This window comes from Syzygium oleosum, unplaced genomic scaffold, assembly GCF_021117445.2.
Source record: "Syzygium oleosum isolate NSW1041296 unplaced genomic scaffold, Sole_v2.1 Sole_v2.03, whole genome shotgun sequence".
In the NCBI taxonomy this organism is placed as follows: Eukaryota; Viridiplantae; Streptophyta; class Magnoliopsida; order Myrtales; family Myrtaceae; genus Syzygium; species Syzygium oleosum.
Window position 1 is genome coordinate 3,530,377 of NW_026607487.1, and position 18,538 is coordinate 3,548,914.

At 41.2% G+C, this 18,538-nt stretch overlaps 1 protein-coding gene and 1 long non-coding RNA gene across 4 annotated transcripts; both read left to right on the forward strand.

Annotated features, from left to right (window-relative positions):
- Positions 1-4,402: 4,402 nt before the first annotated feature.
- On the forward strand, positions 4,403-13,169 carry LOC115664157 (disease resistance protein RUN1-like). The gene is made up of 7 exons (XM_056309294.1): positions 4,403-4,747; positions 5,087-5,219; positions 6,713-7,318; positions 7,780-8,875; positions 11,595-11,888; positions 11,974-13,007; positions 13,148-13,169. The coding sequence occupies exons 3-7, from the start codon at positions 6,756-6,758 to the stop codon at positions 13,167-13,169; spliced, it is 3,009 nt and encodes a 1,002-aa protein (XP_056165269.1). The 5' UTR covers positions 4,403-4,747; positions 5,087-5,219; positions 6,713-6,755.
- Positions 13,170-17,133, forward strand: LOC130137825 (uncharacterized). Of its 3 annotated transcripts, none has more exons than XR_008816275.1 (5): positions 13,170-13,956; positions 14,041-14,166; positions 14,860-15,207; positions 16,488-16,897; positions 16,992-17,133. It is a non-coding gene; the product is annotated as an uncharacterized LOC130137825 (long non-coding RNA). The 3 variants fall into 3 exon arrangements; XR_008816276.1 differs by having other exon boundaries at positions 16,578-16,897; XR_008816277.1 differs by having other exon boundaries at positions 14,066-14,166.
- The last annotated feature ends 1,405 nt before the right edge of the window (positions 17,134-18,538 follow it).

The following is an 18,538-nucleotide window of genomic DNA, read 5'->3' on the forward strand; positions in this document are numbered from 1 at the left end:
AGCTCTGGCCCGGTCGCCGGTCGTTGGACCGGCGACCGGGGAAGAAGAAAAGAAAAGAAAAAAAATGGACAAAATTGTCCCTATTTCGGTGCCGGAAATGTCGGCCGGTCGCCGGCCGGTGAACATTGGCCGGCCGGCGAGCTCATGTCCTTATTTAATACTAATTTGGCACTTTTGATCCTTAATTGATACCTTATCCACTTGAGGTCCTCTTTTGAAAAAAGGCACCCACTTTGGATCCTTTTTTGATAATTTCCCTCAAAAAAATAAAGCTATATTTGGTTTCTCTCTCCTCTGACGCCCTAGGATAGAAGATCCTCTCTCCTCTGTGCCTATAGGAGGGGGGTGAGCAAGGAAATGAAGCAATAAATGCATGCATTAATTGTTGTGTCTCTCCCCCCCTCTCTCTCTCTTTTCTCTTTCACGTTAGTTTGAATTCCATTACTTTTTCACTTTTCTCCTTCCCTTCCCATAACGCTTCTTCTCATCTCATCCTTCTTCTTAGCTTTTCTTCTTCACTTTCGTCGTCAGTGGCTCCAGAAACCACCGGTGAAAAGCGGAAGGCCAGTCGCAGCGGCTGGGTCCCGAGACCCCCTCCGCCTCCTCTTCCACCCTCCCGCCTCTCGCCTCCGTTCTCCGCCCTCCGGCCTTTGCCTCCCCCCTCCTACCTCCGCCTCTGCCTCGTTGCCTCAGCCATGAGAAGGACCATTTTAAGCAATCATCATGTCCATAGCTTTCCCAAAAGAAAGGGAGTTGATCCTCTGCGGTGGCCATGGATATTTCTTCACTCCCTCACATTTTCACCATAACTTTGATCCCTGAATACGTTAGATAATAAATTATGTGTGCAGATTAAGCACATGACATAGAGTTTGATTCCTTATTTCCTTAAGTGCATGGAAGAGGTTTGGTTGAAGAGATTAAACCCTAAACCCTAATTGATATCGTGAGAAAGCTAATATTTGGAACACCAAAATATTACAAGACCAATACAAGTTCCACCTGAGCACCACTAGATCAGGGATTCTAAATTCAAGTTTAGGTGCGTGAATGTATGTTGGGTTCAATCAATACTTTCGGTAGAAAAACAAGTAGGGAATAAATGACTTGTCACTCGATCATTGGCCAAAGTAATAGACAAGGGAAGAAAAAGCTCATGTAGTTGTCGTGCCTCATATGGAGCGTGCTCCACTTGCTAGGGGTGTGCAAAGGAACTGAAACCACTCAGAACCGGTAGTTTCCAAGGGAACTGATCCGGTTCCTGATTCTTTGTGTGGAACCGCTCACCCGGACCGGACTGGTAATATATATCTATAATTTATAAGTTCAATCAAAAAAGAGAAAAATCTAAGAAAAATGAAAACCCTAAATTTCGTAATTAAAACTCAGTGCCCATCTAACCAAGTTGAGTGCTCGTTTGGTCTCACTTTCACCTTGCTTGAGTTGTCTCTCTTCTCTCACTCATGGTCTCGACTCTCAAGCTCAACACCCATCAACTCATGGCCATGTCTCCGGCCGTTCATCGCTTACCTCTCTCACTTTCGGTTAACTCCATTTGCGTGAAGCTTGGTGGGACCGGTTCTGTGGATCCACCCAGAAACTGAACCAAATTCCCGGGTAAATCCATGGAACTAACTGGCGGTTCTCGGTTCTAATTTTTCGGAACCAATTCTTAGCGGGCGGTTTCTGATTTCAAGGTGGGAACCGTCCACCCGGACCATGTTCACCCCTATTACCACACTCGACCATGAGGCTCCTAAGACGGAGCCATGTACAAGCAAATGGAAAAATCATTACTATTTTCTCCTTTTCTGATTAACATGAATGGCAGGTAAACACAATTCGGACTCATTAAAATTTATATTGAAGTAAACTTTGTTACTTTATAGTCATAGCAACCCATTCTTTAAATTTTAGCTAATCCATATGCGATCTCAGCTCACTATTCACGAGTTAAAAAGTAGATATTGTTTTAATCTATTTTAACGGGCTAATTCCCAAAAAAACTCCAAACTTTACACTTTGTCCCAATTATATCCTGAACTTTTTTTTGTCTCAAGAAAAACCTCAAACTTTTATCCGAGTCCCAAATCTGCCCTACCGTTATAACTCTGTCCAATTAACGTCAGAAAAAAAAAAACCAGAACCAGCAGCTGCGGCGTGGCCAAGTTTTCGCCGGTGGCCACCGCCACAGCCGTCGGGAAGGAGCGGCGGCCCTCGCCTGGGCCTTCCCGAAGGCCGGCGACCCTCGCCGCCCGGGCGAGTCGCCGGCGAGGGCTCAGCATCCTCGATCCGGGAGCGAGGGTCGCGCCCTCCCCGCAGACGGGGCCGCAGCCCTCGCCGGCGACTCCGCCCGGGTCGGCGAGGTCGCCGCCTTCTCGGAAGGCCCAGCGAGGCCGCCGACCCTGTGCGAGGCCTCGCCGCGACCCCAGGCGAGGCCTCGCTCGGGGTCGGCGCCCTCGTCGGCCTCGGGCGAGTCGCCGGCGAGGGCTCGTGCCTCCCCGATCCGGGGGAGGCGCAACCCTCACTCCAGACGGGATGCGTGCCTCGCGCCGACTCACCCGGGCCGGCGAGGTCGCCGCCTTCGAGAAGGCCTGTGCGAGGGCCGCCGCTCCTTCCGGCGGCCGTGGCGGCGGCCATCGGCGAAGACTTGGCCACGCCTGCAGCTTGCCGGTTCTCGGTTTTTTTTTTTTTTTTTTTTTTTTTTTTTCGACGTTAATTGGACAGAGTTATAACGGTAGGGCAGATTTGGGACTCGGATAAAAGTTTGAGGTTTTTCTTGAGACAAAAAAAGTTCAGGGTATAATTAGGATAAAGTGTAAAGTTTGGGATTTTTTTGGGAATTAGGCCCTATTTTAACGCCTCTAGTGGTCAGTAATTTTTTTTTTGTCGATAGTGGTAAGAAATTTTCATTTCAATGGGTTAGTCGTGTAAATTACCTCATTAAAGATGCGCAGTAAGGTTGCGTGTTTTCCGAGCACATCCGGCTCATCTTTTTAAGGGAAGAGAAAAAGTAAGTTCCACTTCGAACACCTTGCAAAAAGTTGCCAAGTAAAGAAGATGGTTACGATTAGGGTTTGCCTCAAGGATCACCTTTCCTAGTTAGAAAGTAAAAGCGAAGAGTTCGATTTTTCACATTCTCAAGAGCTAGGGGTGGGGATGTGCAATTTAAAATGTGGATTTCGATTTTCACGTTCTGCAAGAGGTATGACAAAATTCTGAGAGTAAGTTGAGAGTTAGTGTTGTCCGCAAAAGCATGGAGGGCGACGGAATCAGGACATAGAACAAAGCGGAAGAAGAGAATCAACACGAGAAGTGTATGTGGTTCGGTCTGAGTTTCGGAACCTACGTTTACAGGGAGAGCCAATAAATAATCCACTATCAAATCGGAGGAGTATTACAGAGTTCAAAAATTACTCATGCTCAAGTGTTTCCTAACCTTATAATTACACCGAAAGCCATGGTGTTTAACCTCACGTAAACACTAAAAATTGATGTAAATATATGCACAAACACAGGGATCTTCAAGAGAGCACCTTCGAGCTCTCACTTCCCACGCGAACTACAGCTCTCAACTCCTCCTGAGGAGAGCTTCTCTCTGTCTCCACCTTTGGCCACATGTTGTGACCTCTCTCCACCTTTGGCCTCACATTCTGGCTTCTCTCCACCTTTCTCGCTAGCTTCCTCTCTCTTTATTTAAAGAGAAGCTAACATGGAGAGAGAGGACAAAAGAAGACAAGAAGAAGAGCTACTACGTGCTCCTCATTTCTCCTCCTTCTCGGTCAAAGTCAACAATGATGGCTAACCTCTTGAACAAAGCGAAAGAAGCCGCTCATTTTCTTATTTCTTCCTGCACGTTCACATGGCCTCTGTCTCAAAGAAGACAACACGTTCACATCGCCTTTGTCAAAGAAGACAAAAGGCAGGAAGGGAACACATTTAATGCAAAGTGGCCCGCCGTCCACTTTCCTCCCTTCATCCACGAAGATGGCCATCACATGCATTCTTTAATGCATCAAGAGAAAAAAATAAATCCTTCGGCTTCACCACGCTTATGCTATGCCGAACATTTAGCATGCTATGCCGAACATTTAGTATGCTTCTTAATATAAGAGCTCAAATTCGAGATATATTTTAATAATTAGAATAGGACAGATGAAAAAAAAAAAAAATGATTGCGAGGCTCCCAAGGAGTAGCATCATGTGAAAACTAATTTTCCATTGGGAACACCTTGACTCTGACATAAAGAAGGGATTCTTTCGGTTAATGGGGTCGGGGAAAGCAAAAAGCGGCCCATCTTCACGTTGATTTGAGTGGCCACGCGGTCCAATTACAAAGAGAAAATAAAAAAAAATATCCTTAAAGTCTACATTGAGGCAGTCTTGCCAATTTCCAGGAAGGGATTTTTTTTTGGGGTCTTGGTCAAAAAGGTTAGGGTTTAAAAAGAAGTACGATTGCCTTCTCAAAGAAGCGTAATTCACCATAAGATTGCGCGTTTCCTAAGCACATCTGGTTCATCCTCTGGTGCAAGAGAAGAAGTACAGCTTTATTTAAGTCCCAAGCGATGGTGCTCTAAGAGGAGAAACGCACCGGGTAAGAACACCACGCCAATTACCAGAAGTCACGAAGATGCTCATTTTTGTTCTGAGGTCTTTGGTTTGATAACTCCAGGTTGAGGCGTGAAGGTGTAATCCTTGGATTGTAGTGCCTTTCGAGAGACTCGAACATAGCCTGATCTGCTTCAAGGTAACCCCTTCTAAAACACAAAACCTATCGTAGTAATTTCGTCTCTGCGTGGCTCCTCCAGGTAAGCCCAATCTTCATTCTCCGCTCTATTACAATTTATAGGATAGAAAAAAACATTTGATTATCACTCATTGCATAACACCTAACATCCTTTCAAGCATACGGAATATTACATATGAAATTTCCTCCACTTTTTTTCAAAATCATTGTCACATATATAAGTCCAAGTGATTGTGCCTCAAGAGGAGAAACGCATCGTGTAAGAAGACCACGCCAAACACCAGAAATCACCGACAAACTCATTTTTGTTCTGAGATATATTTGATTTGATAACTCCAGGTTGAGGTGTGAAGGTGATCATCCTGATTGGACTGCCTTTGGGGACTCGGACACAACCTGATCTGCTCAAAGCTAACTTGTTCTTGAACTCAAAACCCATTGCAGTGATTTTATCTCTGCATCGCTTCTTCAGGTTAGCCCTACCTTCATTCTCCAGTCTGCTCAAGGAGGTGATATCCATAGTATCTTGACTCGATGCTTGCATTCCATTATGCTCACACATTACTTTATAGAATTGCAAGTGACTGCATTATCTAACTAGATAGAGCCCAACTTGTAAAGACTGCATCTACCTCAGCCTCACCTGTTAACTGATAGTGACCTTCTCTCACGTGCAAATTTGAATGAAGTCAGTATGAGGAATGCCTGTAGAAATGGGGGAACAAGATTAAAAAAAACAAAAAAAAAGGCTTATCTTCTCCATAAACAAGAGATTATCATAAGCATCATTGAGCTCTAGGGAAACTCCTCCCGGTCATAGCAAATCATTGATAACCTAAAGTTATTTCGATCGATAAGTAGCAGCCATACCCGTCGTGTCCATTGTGGAAAAGGAATGTGCATGATCACGGACACATCCCCTAATTCTTTTGTGAGAAATCAATTTCTTAGCACACGTTCAAAATCAGGGACAAAATTAAGGATATGTATCCACGTAAGACCAGTAAAGTTAATCTCTTTATATTGATGGATTTGAGGCAAAATTAAATGGGAGAATCCGTTTTAACAAAAGACAAATTAAAATTTGGATCTCCAAAATTTATTAAGTCAATCAAACCCCGTGTCAAAGAACAACAAATTGCACCAAGAGAAATTGAGATCGCTCCATGGTTCCATACCTCTTGCACAAAGTGCACGGAGTGGGGATTCGATGGAGTGCAAATTTAAGTGAAGCATTAGATGGAGAAAAATAAAAGATTGCAAGAAAATATATAAATCGCATAGGAAATGTTAATTGCAAGAAAAGAAAATTGATATAATGAAAAGAGAGAAACTTGAATTTTTGGATTGAAGTACTTACCTACCATCAAATTAATGAATTGCCAACGTTAGGTGTTGTTTTTCAACGAACTATAGGGATTCGGGAAGCTGTCTTCTCGTCCTCTCTCTCTAATAAAATGGGAACCAAGCCAAGGTATACGAGGCAAGTTCTATATAAACCTCTCAAAATCCCTTCTGCCTTCTAAAAGTAAGTCCAGACACTCCGACCACACACGAAAGCGAGCAAAGCTGCTGTTCTATTGAAAAATCCTTAGCTGTCTGTCATTGGACAAGGTCGTGGTTGATCATTCTTCACGTTGTCAATTTCGCAATTGAAGTTCGCCTCCTATTTTAAGTAACGTGCATTTTTCACTTCTACTTTAACCACTGACTACTCTTACTTGTCTTTTCACATATGAGTCTTCTTTCTTTTTTCCTTTCGAACTTGGCGTGCTGCAATTGAAATATGGAAATGTGGGGGAGAAGAGCCTAGGTGATTTCTAACCCTTTGTCATCACTGAATGGCATCTGCAACTGGTCCTAGTCAATCAATTACTAATTTACGAAAAAAATATGTTAATTTTTCCTTGCTAATAGATTTCATGTTCATACTTGTTGAGACTCGTTATCAAATTTTTTATGCAGCAGAAAAGCATCACGCGTTTCACCTTTCCCCCCTCAGATTGCCATGGATGCAGGGCAGAGTCAGAGAAAGAGGACGGAGAAAGAGAGCACTAAGGGAGCATCTGCTCCTTCGTTCATCTTTTCGATACCCTCGGAAGTTGGTAGTGATCAATACGATGTGTTCTTGAGCTTTAGAGGCTCAGATACCCGTAAGGGATTCACCGATCACCTCTACCACAGTTTGGTCAATGCAGGGATTGTACGGATATCCGTGTTTAGGGATGAGAGCAGCATACCTGTTGGCGAGGAATTTGGTTCACAAATTATTGATGCCATCACACGGTCTAAAATTTCGATCCCCATCATCTCCGAAAATTATGCATCAAGCAAATGGTGCCTCTGCGAGCTCATTCATATCATGGACTGCAAGAAAAGGATGTCACACATAGTCTTGCCCATTTTTTACAAAGTGGCCCCATCGGATGTGCGGCATCTACAAGGAAATTTTGGGAAGGCTTTCCATTCACGTCAAGAGCGTTTTGATAAGAAGGATATCGAGGAAGGGCAACGAGCACTTAAAGAAGTGAGCGACTTAAATGGATGGGAATCCGAGAAAATTGCTAATGGGTACTTTGCTTATACCTTAGCTGTTTTCTTTTTCATTTGATATGTAAGTTTTCTTCTTCACGCAAAACCGATGAAATATGGATAAACTACTCTCATTGCAAGCTTAGAACAGATTCCGAAAATGTACCAACGAACAACCGTAATACCCCAAAGACAACAAACACTAGTACTCCCCAAAATGTCCCTGAAAACTAAACCAACAACCACTAAAACCAAAGCATCCCATAGCGCCCAAGAATCTTACAATTGTCTCTGGTACAGAGCAAAAGCAAAGAGACGACAACCTTCCAGCCAATAGTATCAATCATTAAAAAAAATGCCTAGCCTTCGATAGCTTGATCATCACCGGATAAAATCGACCTCCTATTGCCAATGTGGGGATGGATCAATTGATAAGGATCAAACACTTGGCATTGACCATGTCTAGGTTGATAATCTATCAATGTTTTGTTGTTTGACAGGCATGAGGGAGAATTGATAAATCTCGTGGTCGAAACTGTTCTAAGCAAGTTACGGAAAGATTTTCAGCTAGATGTTCCTAAGCAACTAGTTGGACTTGATGGTCATTTGAAGGAAATTATGAATTGGATAAACAATCCTTCCGTCAATGCTCGAATGATTGGAATTTATGGCATGGGCGGGATAGGCAAGACGACTCTTGCCAAGTGCATCTACAATCAACTCTCGAATAAATTTGTGCATAGCTTTCTTCCAGATGTCCGAGAAACTACCAGGCGCCACGGTATTAAGTGTCTACAGAGTCAACTAATATTGGATATACTAAAGAGAAACAGTCAAGTGTCTAGAGTTGATGATGGAATTAACATAATCAAATCTGAATTCAAAAGAAAAAAGGTTCTCATTCTTCTGGATGATATAGATCACAAGGATCAACTAGATGCTTTGGCTAGAGAACGTAATTGGTTTACAACCGGAAGTTTGATCATTGTCACAACGAGATATCGAGCCGTTCTTGATCAATCAGAATTCGAGGTAGACTACATGTATGAACTGAATGAAATGGATGGGGTGCACTCTTTGCTTTTATTTAACAAACATGCATTTCGTATGGATCATTCTTCGAAGGACTTCGAGCGTATTTCTCGAGATATCATATCAACCATGGGTGGGCTTCCCCTGGCTCTTAAGATTATAGGTTCATACTTGTATAGAAAAACAAATCTAAAAGTGTGGCAAGATATGCTTAAGCAATTAAAAAACCAACCACATAGGGATGTCCAGGGGATACTGAAGATAAGTTTTGATGCATTAGAACGAGGACATCAGGAGATCTTTCTCGATATTGCTTGTTTCTTCATTGGCGAAGAGTGCAAATTTGCTATGTACATGTGGGAAGAGTGTGGATTTTATGCAAGTCAAGGAATTGAAGAGTTGAAACTGAGATGCTTAATAAAAATTGGAGATGATGGTAAGTTGAGGATGCATGATCAATTGAGAGATCTTGGAAGGAACATTGTTTGCCAAGAAGGACCGCTTGAGAGACGTAGTAGATTATGGGACAACAATGAAGCCTTCGCAATACTAATGGGAGGAAAGGTAACATATGGCACTCTTTTTCTTTCCTACTCCCTCATATTTTCATATATTTTAATCAGATCTATTTTAATCTTTTATCTGGTATGAAGAAATGCTCCTACTTTTCAGTAAAAAGATCCATTCATGATTCATGTCCATCGAGTAAAAAGGTCCATTCATGATTCATGTCCATCATAGAGTAATTGTGACAACTAAATGTATCATAAATACTCCAAGGATGAAAAAGTTATATTATCTCATGATGATTATAGAATATCTCCAAATATTCAAATTCAATGACATAAATTATTTATGTCAAGAATTTAATTACAATATATTTGAAATCACTTGACTAAGAGTCTACACTAAAAATCTCCTATACTAAAAGTATGTAATTTTCATATTTAGTTGAAAATATTGACAATATGAAAGCCTGCAATAACAAATAAAGAAATGAAGATTTCTTGGTCCATAATTATAAATAGGTAGTAGGTGCCAACAATAATGACTAATAGTCAAACGAAACATCAATAATGACTAGCTTTCTTCTACAGTTGAATTTATTGCGGTTCTCCTATGATTTAGGAAACCAATGTTTGATATATTATTTCTCCATTTTGATTTTGAAGGTACCCGTCCCTCCCTCTGCTAGTTATATCTATCGGTTTCGTCTTCTTTCCTCTTAATAGATACTAAAGCAAATTCCCCTTAAGAAGCAAATTTAAGAAAATCTTACCACTGCTTTTAAGGTCGTTTCAGGTAGACCTTGTTCATCTCATGGATTAGGTTAGGTGTATGATAAAGAACGTTTCTTATTTCTCTTTCCTTCTTTTCTTTCATTGCCATTGCCTTTTCCTTGTTACATTTCTTAATAAACATTTTTTTTCCTCTGAAACTCTACACGGCCGCTTTCGCTCAAACTATACCCTCAAATCCCCCCACCCATCTCTTTCCCATGCCCCCTCTCTTCTTCCATCCTCCTCACTCACCTCACGTCTTATAGTCTCTCTCTCCACCCCTCGCCACCTCACCGGCACCCAAAGCTGGTGGTGATGCACCTCGTAACAGAACCACCCCCCACCTTCTCCTCTCTCACGGTGCTTGTGGCTCCCAGCCACGAGAGCTCTAGCTCGAGCTTGGGCGAGCTCAACTCGACTAGGTGAGACTCGTGCAAGCCATGAGCTGGGTTTCTCGAGGCTTGCACGAGACCGGCAAGCTTTGTCAACGAGCTCGCTGGTCTCCCAACCGTACCACAATTTGGACCCAATCTGAGGTGGCGACAGTCGGGGACGACCGGTGATGGGTAGGAGAGAGATAGTGGATGAGAGGGAAGTTTGTGTTAGGGTTTATGGGTTGTTTTAGGGATAAGGTTAATTCAGGAAACAAAATTGGCTACTTCTATAGTTAAGGGGGATGTTAGGGTGCAAGTTGATTTAGAATGGCAAACCTCAAGATGCAAGTTGTAGGTTTCAAAAGTAGGGATCGTATTTGTTATGAATGTGCAACTTCAGATAGCTTTTTGTGATTTTCTTTACACAAAAACACAGCAGATATTAAAACTTAGTGTCTCTCAATGTTTTCACACCCTCAATTACTTACACACATTAGTGTTGTGTAGTAGCCCTCACTTGGTTCTCATACAATTTTTTTAATGACGAGAAAGCCTACCTACTTAGGTATTGTTCAATGAAAATGAGGTCGATCAATTGTCGCGAACTTAAGGCGATTGGAGAGAGCGATTGAGATCTCTCCGTGATTCCTCACTCAAGCCCAATTTGAGTTCACAAATGAGGCTTGGATGCAGTGCGAGTTTTATTAATTTAAGTGCGAAAAAATGTAAAATGGCTTAGAATTGAAATACAAGAAATTGAAAAGACATGAAATGAATGATATGAAACAAAAGTGCGACGAAAGGACAAAGTTACCAGGAAAATGAAAGATAGATTTCTCAGAGAAGTGATGGGTTTGTGCATGTCCGATTTTTCCTTTGAACGTACGCCCCTTCTATCGTAACGCCTATTGTCGACCGTTCGATTTCTTGGAAATCTTACCATGGATAAGGCTTAGCTCGACTTTCTGGAATCTCCTCTTATTTTGTTGGTGAGAAGCTCCACTTTGTCACCTTTCCAGACCATCTGAGCATAACTTCCACATGCATCATTACTTGTCACATGGAACACACGCATCGGTTGTCTCATGCATTACTTGCCTCATGAATCTCCTGACACTTGTATACATTATTCTTTGAGGAAGAGATTTCGCTTTTGATTTCTAAAAAATCACTTCAAAATCAAATTATCATAATAACTCGAATCAATTTTAAACAAATCCACGAGTTATTTTTGCCATGTAGTATTTAAAAGTGAAAAACATCTGTACCCACCACTATCCACTGTCCAAATGCAGTTAATCAATTGTCAAACTAAAAAACCACGTGTCTTTCACCATGGACAAAAGTCAAAGTGCATGCGCTACAAAATTCGAAAATAGCAAAAGGTAAAACATTGAGGTGCGTTTGTCTTAGATTTTCTCAAGCAAGAAGTATTATTCTTTTTATTTTCCAAGTCAAAAGCTAAAAAAAATGTTTAAATTTCAAAAGATTATAAAAAAAAATTAAATATGCTTTTATATAGGACGAGGATAGAATGATGACAAATTGTGCGAGTCCAAGAATTAAAAAACAAAAACTTAAAAAATTAAAAACCAATCGGAATACTCAATTGATTGATTTGATATACAGGGAACTGAAAGCGTCCAAGCAATTCGTCTCGACGGATGCTATGACTACTCTCACAAGCTCAAGACAGACACAAGTGAACACTTTAAAAAGTTACGAAGTTTAAGATTCCTTTGTTTGGGGAAGGTGACTTTAAGTGGAGATTTTAACGAGCTGTTTTCTGAATTAAGATGGCTTCAATTGTCTACCATAGAACTATTTTCAGCAACCAATTTGCATCTACCGAATTTAGTGGTCTTGCGGTTGACGAGCAACTTGTTGATAGCAGAGGATTGGAGAGGATGGAGCTCAATTATGGTAAGATGGAAAAAAATCCTCTGTGAATGTTTTGTTTTGTTTTGTCAATCGACTCATTTTTTACAGCTTATTCTCCTTTGTATAGATGGCAGAGCGGCTGAAAGTTCTCAATCTTCATGGCTGCCTTAATTTAAGATGTACTCCTGATCTCTCGGCTTTCATAAAGTTGGAGATTCTCATCTTGACATACTGTTCCAAATTGAAGCAAGTCCACCCTTCTATTGGCAAAGTCAAGAGTCTTGTTTCCCTGAACTTGGGTAACTGTTACAATCTCGAGGAGCTGCCCGAGGAAGTGGGCGAGTTAGAAGAACTAAAAGAACTTAATGTGGGTTGTACTTGTATTACAAAGATTCCTATGTCAATCGGTTCTCTAAGGAAGCTAGAGAAACTAATCGCCTTCAATTGTTCCTCACCGAGAGAAATCTCTAACTCAATTGGCAGTCTTTCTTCTCTCCAACACCTTGACCTAAATTATTGTGACACATTGAGAGAAATCCCTAGCTCAATTAGGAATCTTTCTTCTCTCCAACACCTTGACCTATCTTGTTGTAAGTCATTAAGAGAAATCTCCAGCTCAATTGGGAATCTTTCTTCTCTCCAACACCTTGACCTATCTTGGTGTAAGTCATTGAGAGAAATCTCTAACTCAATTGGCAGTCTTTCTTCTCTCCAACACCTTAACCTAAATCATTGTGAGTCATTGAGAGAAATACCTAGCTCAATTGGGAATCTTTCTTCTCTCCAACACCTTGACCTACCTTATTGTAAGTCATTGAGAGAAATTCCCAGCTCAATTGGGAATCTTTCTTCTCTCCAATACCTTGACCTAAGCCATTGCGAGTCATTGAGAGAAATCCCAAGCTCAATTGGGGATTTGCAGAATTTGCAACATCTGGACATTAGTTATTCTGCGATCGAAAAGTTACCTAGTGAAATCGGTGACTTGTTTTCGCTCAAGATTTTCAAAATCAGTGGCACATCGATATCTAACCTGCCAGAAAGCATTCAAAATATTTTTTCTCTCCAACAACACCTTGAACTAAATGACTGCAAAGAGCTCTGGTTGCTGCCAGAGCTTCCTTTCGTAACACATCTTTTTGTCAAATATCCCAATCCCAAGTTGCTAGAGCTTTCTCACCCAATTGACCTAAAAGAATTTGATTTTTCTGAATGGGGTCAACTTAAATACATCCCGGACCGTCCCTCAAGATCCTCAAGATCCCCGGACCTTCCCTCAAGATCCCCGGACCTTCCGTCAGGATCCTTCAAACTATCTATTGACTCATGTCCTAAGCTGATATTGCCTAATCTTGATGGATTCAAGTACTTGGAAGAGGTGTCAATAAGATATTGCAATTCCATTGAAAGAGTGGACCTTTCACAATTGAATCGTCTAAAACAATTACAGGCTAGGGATTGCGACAATCTAGTTGAAATTCGAGGTCTTGATAAGGCGGAGTTGTTAGAGGCATTGAATATCTCTAATTGTAGGTCCATTGAAAGATTACCTGACCTACCATGCTTCGGGACCCTGAAAGAGTTGAATATCAATGGTTGTCGCAATTTACGTGGTGTCCAGAGTCTCGAGAAATTCTTGTCTTGCCGAAGCATATATATAGAGGGGTGCCAATCCCTAGAAAAACTACCAAACCTATCGAAGTTTGAAAATTTAGAGGATTTCACATTGATAGATTCCATTGGTGTTACAGAAATTCCCGGGGTTGAGGAATCAGGATCTCTAACTTATATAAATATCACAAGATGTGAATCAATTGAGACTTTGCCAGATTTGTCGAGATGTGAGAAGTTACAATCTCTACTGGTACGAGACTGCATGAAACTTACTCAGCTTAGGGGACTTGAAAAGTTGGATTTAATTTGTTGGGATATTTCTGGGTGCATCTCATTGGAAACGGTACCGGAGTTACCTCGAATAAGTCTATCTTCGAATCATGAGGCATGGGAAAATGGAGGAGTGGGTGATAAAATTATGTTGCGATGATAATGGCGTGATAATTCTAATATTCATGTTACATCAACTGAGACGAGTCATGTTTTCTTAATAGAGGTAAGCAAGTCCACTATCATTTTATTTTCTTGAGATTCATGACCTTTTCATCACTATATTTTTTAACAAGGTCTTTCTTGCCAGGGTTCTGCAATTTCCTAATTCCCAGTCTTACATAATTGCAAGAGTGGGGGAGCATGACGCTTCAGCCAAGATCAAAATGTAGATGCAAATGTAGTTGGACGTATATTAGAAGGCGTTGGTCATCTGGTAATATTCTTCATCCTTTAACAACTACCATGAGCAAATAGAGTAATACTTTTCTTGAGGATTAATCTTTTAAGAATTATTTGTTCAACACTAGGTATCTGCTTGATCTGGATTTGCCCAAATATATTTGCTGTTGATTACATTATGGCAATGTTTTTTTGGCTATCCATCTCGGTAAACTCGGGATTTGAATTTTTCATCTATAGGCTGGTGATATTCTGCTACTCAATATTGTAAACTGCACCCAGATTCACTTTTTCAATATGTCCTAAACTAGTATTTTCCTTTAAAATGACCTTGGCCATTTTGAACTCCTTTTGTGACCTCTTTGACCTATCAAATTTGACTAATGGTAGATATCCTGTTTGGATCAAACTCCTCTCGATTTTTCGCGATGATAGGAAAGCCCGTCAAGTTTCTTATTACTCGCTGGAGCATGAATTTCTAGTGAGGAAGAGAAACTGAGCTAAAATAAAAATCAAGGTTCAAGTTTTTCTGGTGGGTGATTAAAAACCTTTTGCATAAACAAGACAATTTTTTTGCCTGTTTTGTAAAACAAGCTGGGCGAGGAGCTTAAGAATTTGCTAATTAGTTCGCATCCCGTATGATCCTATTATTGTCGTGGAATCATTTTATCACATGATTGATCTGGGTCTAGCTAACTTGGCTGAGGAAATTCAAATTCCATACCAGAGACCGATCAAAATGAAGAAGAGGGCCGAGGAAGCATCAGGGACAGCTAAGGGCCATCTTTTTGTGCCGACCTTGGAGAGGCTCACTAGCCAACTGAAGTGTCTTGAAGAAGTTTGTTATGCCTGTGAAGATCGAAGCACTCAATCTAGTCTCAACAGCACACAACTGAATGGTTGTGAATGTATTCAATTTCGATGGAATCTGTTTTTTGTATGCTCATTAGGTTCTACCTCTCTATTAATCAAATACGTACCTGCAGATTTTTATGCATCTTACGCTGATGCAGAGTTTGATGCAGTTGCGTTCTCATGACATCATTCCCGAACTCAACGAGGCTCTGCAGGGGAGGTATGCAATGCCATTCAAACCATAACTATGAAAGAGTGATTTGTGTGCTTATACTTTGTTGAATGTGCTTTCTGTATGCTCGTTCTCTGTTAATCAAATACGTACCTGTTGATTTTTCTGCATGTTACCCTGATGCTGAGTTGTTTGATGCGATATATGTGAGCTGTGGAACTTCACCTGAAAATCCGTATACTAGGATGCATGATGACAATCTCCTCTTTTCTGTTTGTTCATAATACCCGATGAATGTTGTGATACAGGTCTCTGATATGAGAAGCTTAGATCTCTTGGATGCGGCATTGAATTTGTAAAGTTAAAATTAGCCTCTTAGCAAAAAATTCCTGTGTTGCTGATTTTGCTAATTGGATATTGCAAAATAAACAAGTAACAAGTACTTCTTTCTGTTCCGTAGTTTGGGCACTTCACTTTTCAGCATCGGATTCTATTGGGAAAATTATCCCAAAAAGTCCTAAACATATTGCCTTTTTATCAATTCAGTCTTAAATTTTTTAATTATGCCAATTAAATTCTAAACATTTTTCACGTTTTACCAATCGAGTCCATATAGACAATTTTGGCAGGAAAAACGCTAACGTGGACGTTGGCCGTCCTACGTGACACAGCTAGTGCTGACGTGGACAATTTTTAATATAAATTTTTTGTCGAATTTTTTTTTCTTTTCTTCCTTTTGTTTTTCAACTTTGGCCAGTGAGGTCACTAACTAACCATTGTCGACCACAATTGAGGGCCAACGACCCTCGCCTGGTTTGGGCGAGGCGTTGCGGTCCTCATCGGCCACAGGCGAGGGTCTCTGCTCCCTTGCCGGCCAATAGGCGAGGGTGTCGGCCCTCATCTGGATCTAGGCGCCTCGCTTGGATTTGGCCGAGGGCGTCACGGGCCCTCGCCCACCAACAGGTGAGGGTGTAAGCCTCGTCCTTACAACTTTCAGCTATTTTGGACTCTAAATACCAAATACATCGAAAAATATACAGAACTAAGGATCAATGCGGCCGCTCCAATATCTCTCGTTGAGATGATTGGAGAGTGTAACACTGTTTTCTAACCATGTCGTGTAACATTTGCAGTGCCCTCATTTTCTGTCCATCTTTAGCAAGGGCTCAGGTGGAGATTAGTTATCAGTCTCATATGAATTTGCTAGTGTTCGTAACTTTGGATGAAGTTCCTGAAGTTATCGTACATTCTTTTTCCTGAATCTATCAAAAAGTACATATGTATCTAGTAGAATTATTGATCATTTTCAAAATCTCGCGTGACAACAGCTAATTGGAAAAGCCAATTAGTGTGAGACCAAAATACAAGTTTTATATTTGATGATGCGGTTCCAAACTATAAGACACACACACCTCCAGGTCGTCCAAAACTTCTGCATGGCTTGCCTCGGAGGACACAACCAAGAGAAGGCAACAAAATCTCACCAAGGAATGATAAAAGCCGAGAGAGGAAGAGGAAGAAGAAGAAGAAGCACTCTGTGCCATCTTTTTGTGATCAGTCTTTACAACTTTCTGATCAGGTTTTTGATAAAGTTGTTCAAAAGTCTTTGCTCATGAAATTCTACAGTCCAATCTCGCTCTCTGGCCAAACAGCAGTTTTCACTATAGGTCTCAATTATGTTCATAGATGCCATTGGTGATGACCAATGAAGGAGGAAATGAAGCGGAAGATGAAGAATGTGGTATTTGTGCCGTTTTCCTTATTTCCTGGTTAGTAATTCAATCTGCCATTTGCCTCAATTGAGTTGACAACAAATGTGCTGAAAATCTCAGAAAATCGGAAGGGAATGTCTTCAAAGTTCAAACATAACAGAAGGAATGGTGAGGATTGCAGCTACCTCTGCTACCAGGACCTTCTCATGTGGACTCCGGTGCCGCCTCCTCTGTGGTATGATGACTAGTTCATCAAATGCCAAAGTGCTAATTTCCAAGTCCACTCTATTTATTCAATAGTATAAGCTAGCACAAGTTCATTTTTCTTACTCTCATATCAGCAGCATCACAATATCTGGTCTTCCAATTCCCGAGGAAATGAAGGTTTTTTTCTTTTTCTTTGCAGGGGTTTCTACAGATAAATTGTGGACACTCCTTGCAATAACCGTGGATGATCGTGGTGTGCACGATCAAATCTAGCTCCTAGTCTCTGAGTCTTCCAAATTCTTCAGCAATTGAACCGCTTTCCTAGTGTTGCCGGTTCTGCAGAATCCCTCGCTATGGCTCTGCACGTGGTTATATCTACCTCAATTCATCTGGCCAACATTTCATCTGCCAAGCTCATGGCTTCGGCAATTCTACCCTCTCCAACAAGCCCATTGATCAAAGTGTTAAAGCTCCCAGTTGTGGGTTCAAGTCCAAGTTTGACGATTCCACACAAAACTGAGAACCGAAGATTGGACCTTTTCAATTGGCAGAGGTAATTCATCAAAATGCTGTGGGTAAAAACGTTAGGAGTCACTCCTTTCGAACCCATCCGCTCGATCATGTCAATGGTGATGGCGTAATGCTTCATATTGGCCACAACCCCCCAAGAGTTGGGCGAAACAGGGAGGTGAAGGCAGAGGGTTCACTCTAATCGTCCTCTCCAAGTAGAATAGGGCATCCTCAGCTTCCACATATGCGCCATTTCTGCATTGGTTCACCACAAAGGCCACAAATTGAGATAGATCCATTGAATCACTCCCTCCATTGGTGGATTGGGATGAATAAGTGAGAGGCTTAGGGAGATCTCCAGATTCTCGAACAAGACGGTGAAGAGCACAAGTGCAAATGGATCGATTCATTCTCATCAGTTTCGCCAAATTTTCTCCTTCCGAGTTCCGAGAATCCACAAATTGACGCGATGGAGTTTGGAGAAGATGATTGTTAGGCAGTTCAATCACCGAAGAACATAGTTTTCCGTTCAACCATTGAAAGCTACTTTGGTTGTCAAACTGAACATTCCTAGAAATACTTGATCCATTCATTGTCATCAGTTTTGCCAATCTTATTGTCTCTCTCCGAACAGGTGATTGAATCTGCAAGGCAGTTGAAGAGAGGTCAGTATGCATAATCACGCTCTTTATACTGTTGTGAAAACAACCATGAAAATCCACATCTGAAACCAAATAATAATGGATTGAAATCTCACATGAGGACGATGGCAAACACTGGCGAAGTTGAAGCATCGCCGATTGAAATGAACCTTTCTAGTCTCACTACTATCGGCTGAGAAAACGAGAAAATAATGTGAACTTTTCTACTACTGTCATTGTGTGCATCGAACATACTTTTAACATTATACCAATTTAACATTTTGCTTTTTTGGTCTATTCGACGCTTTC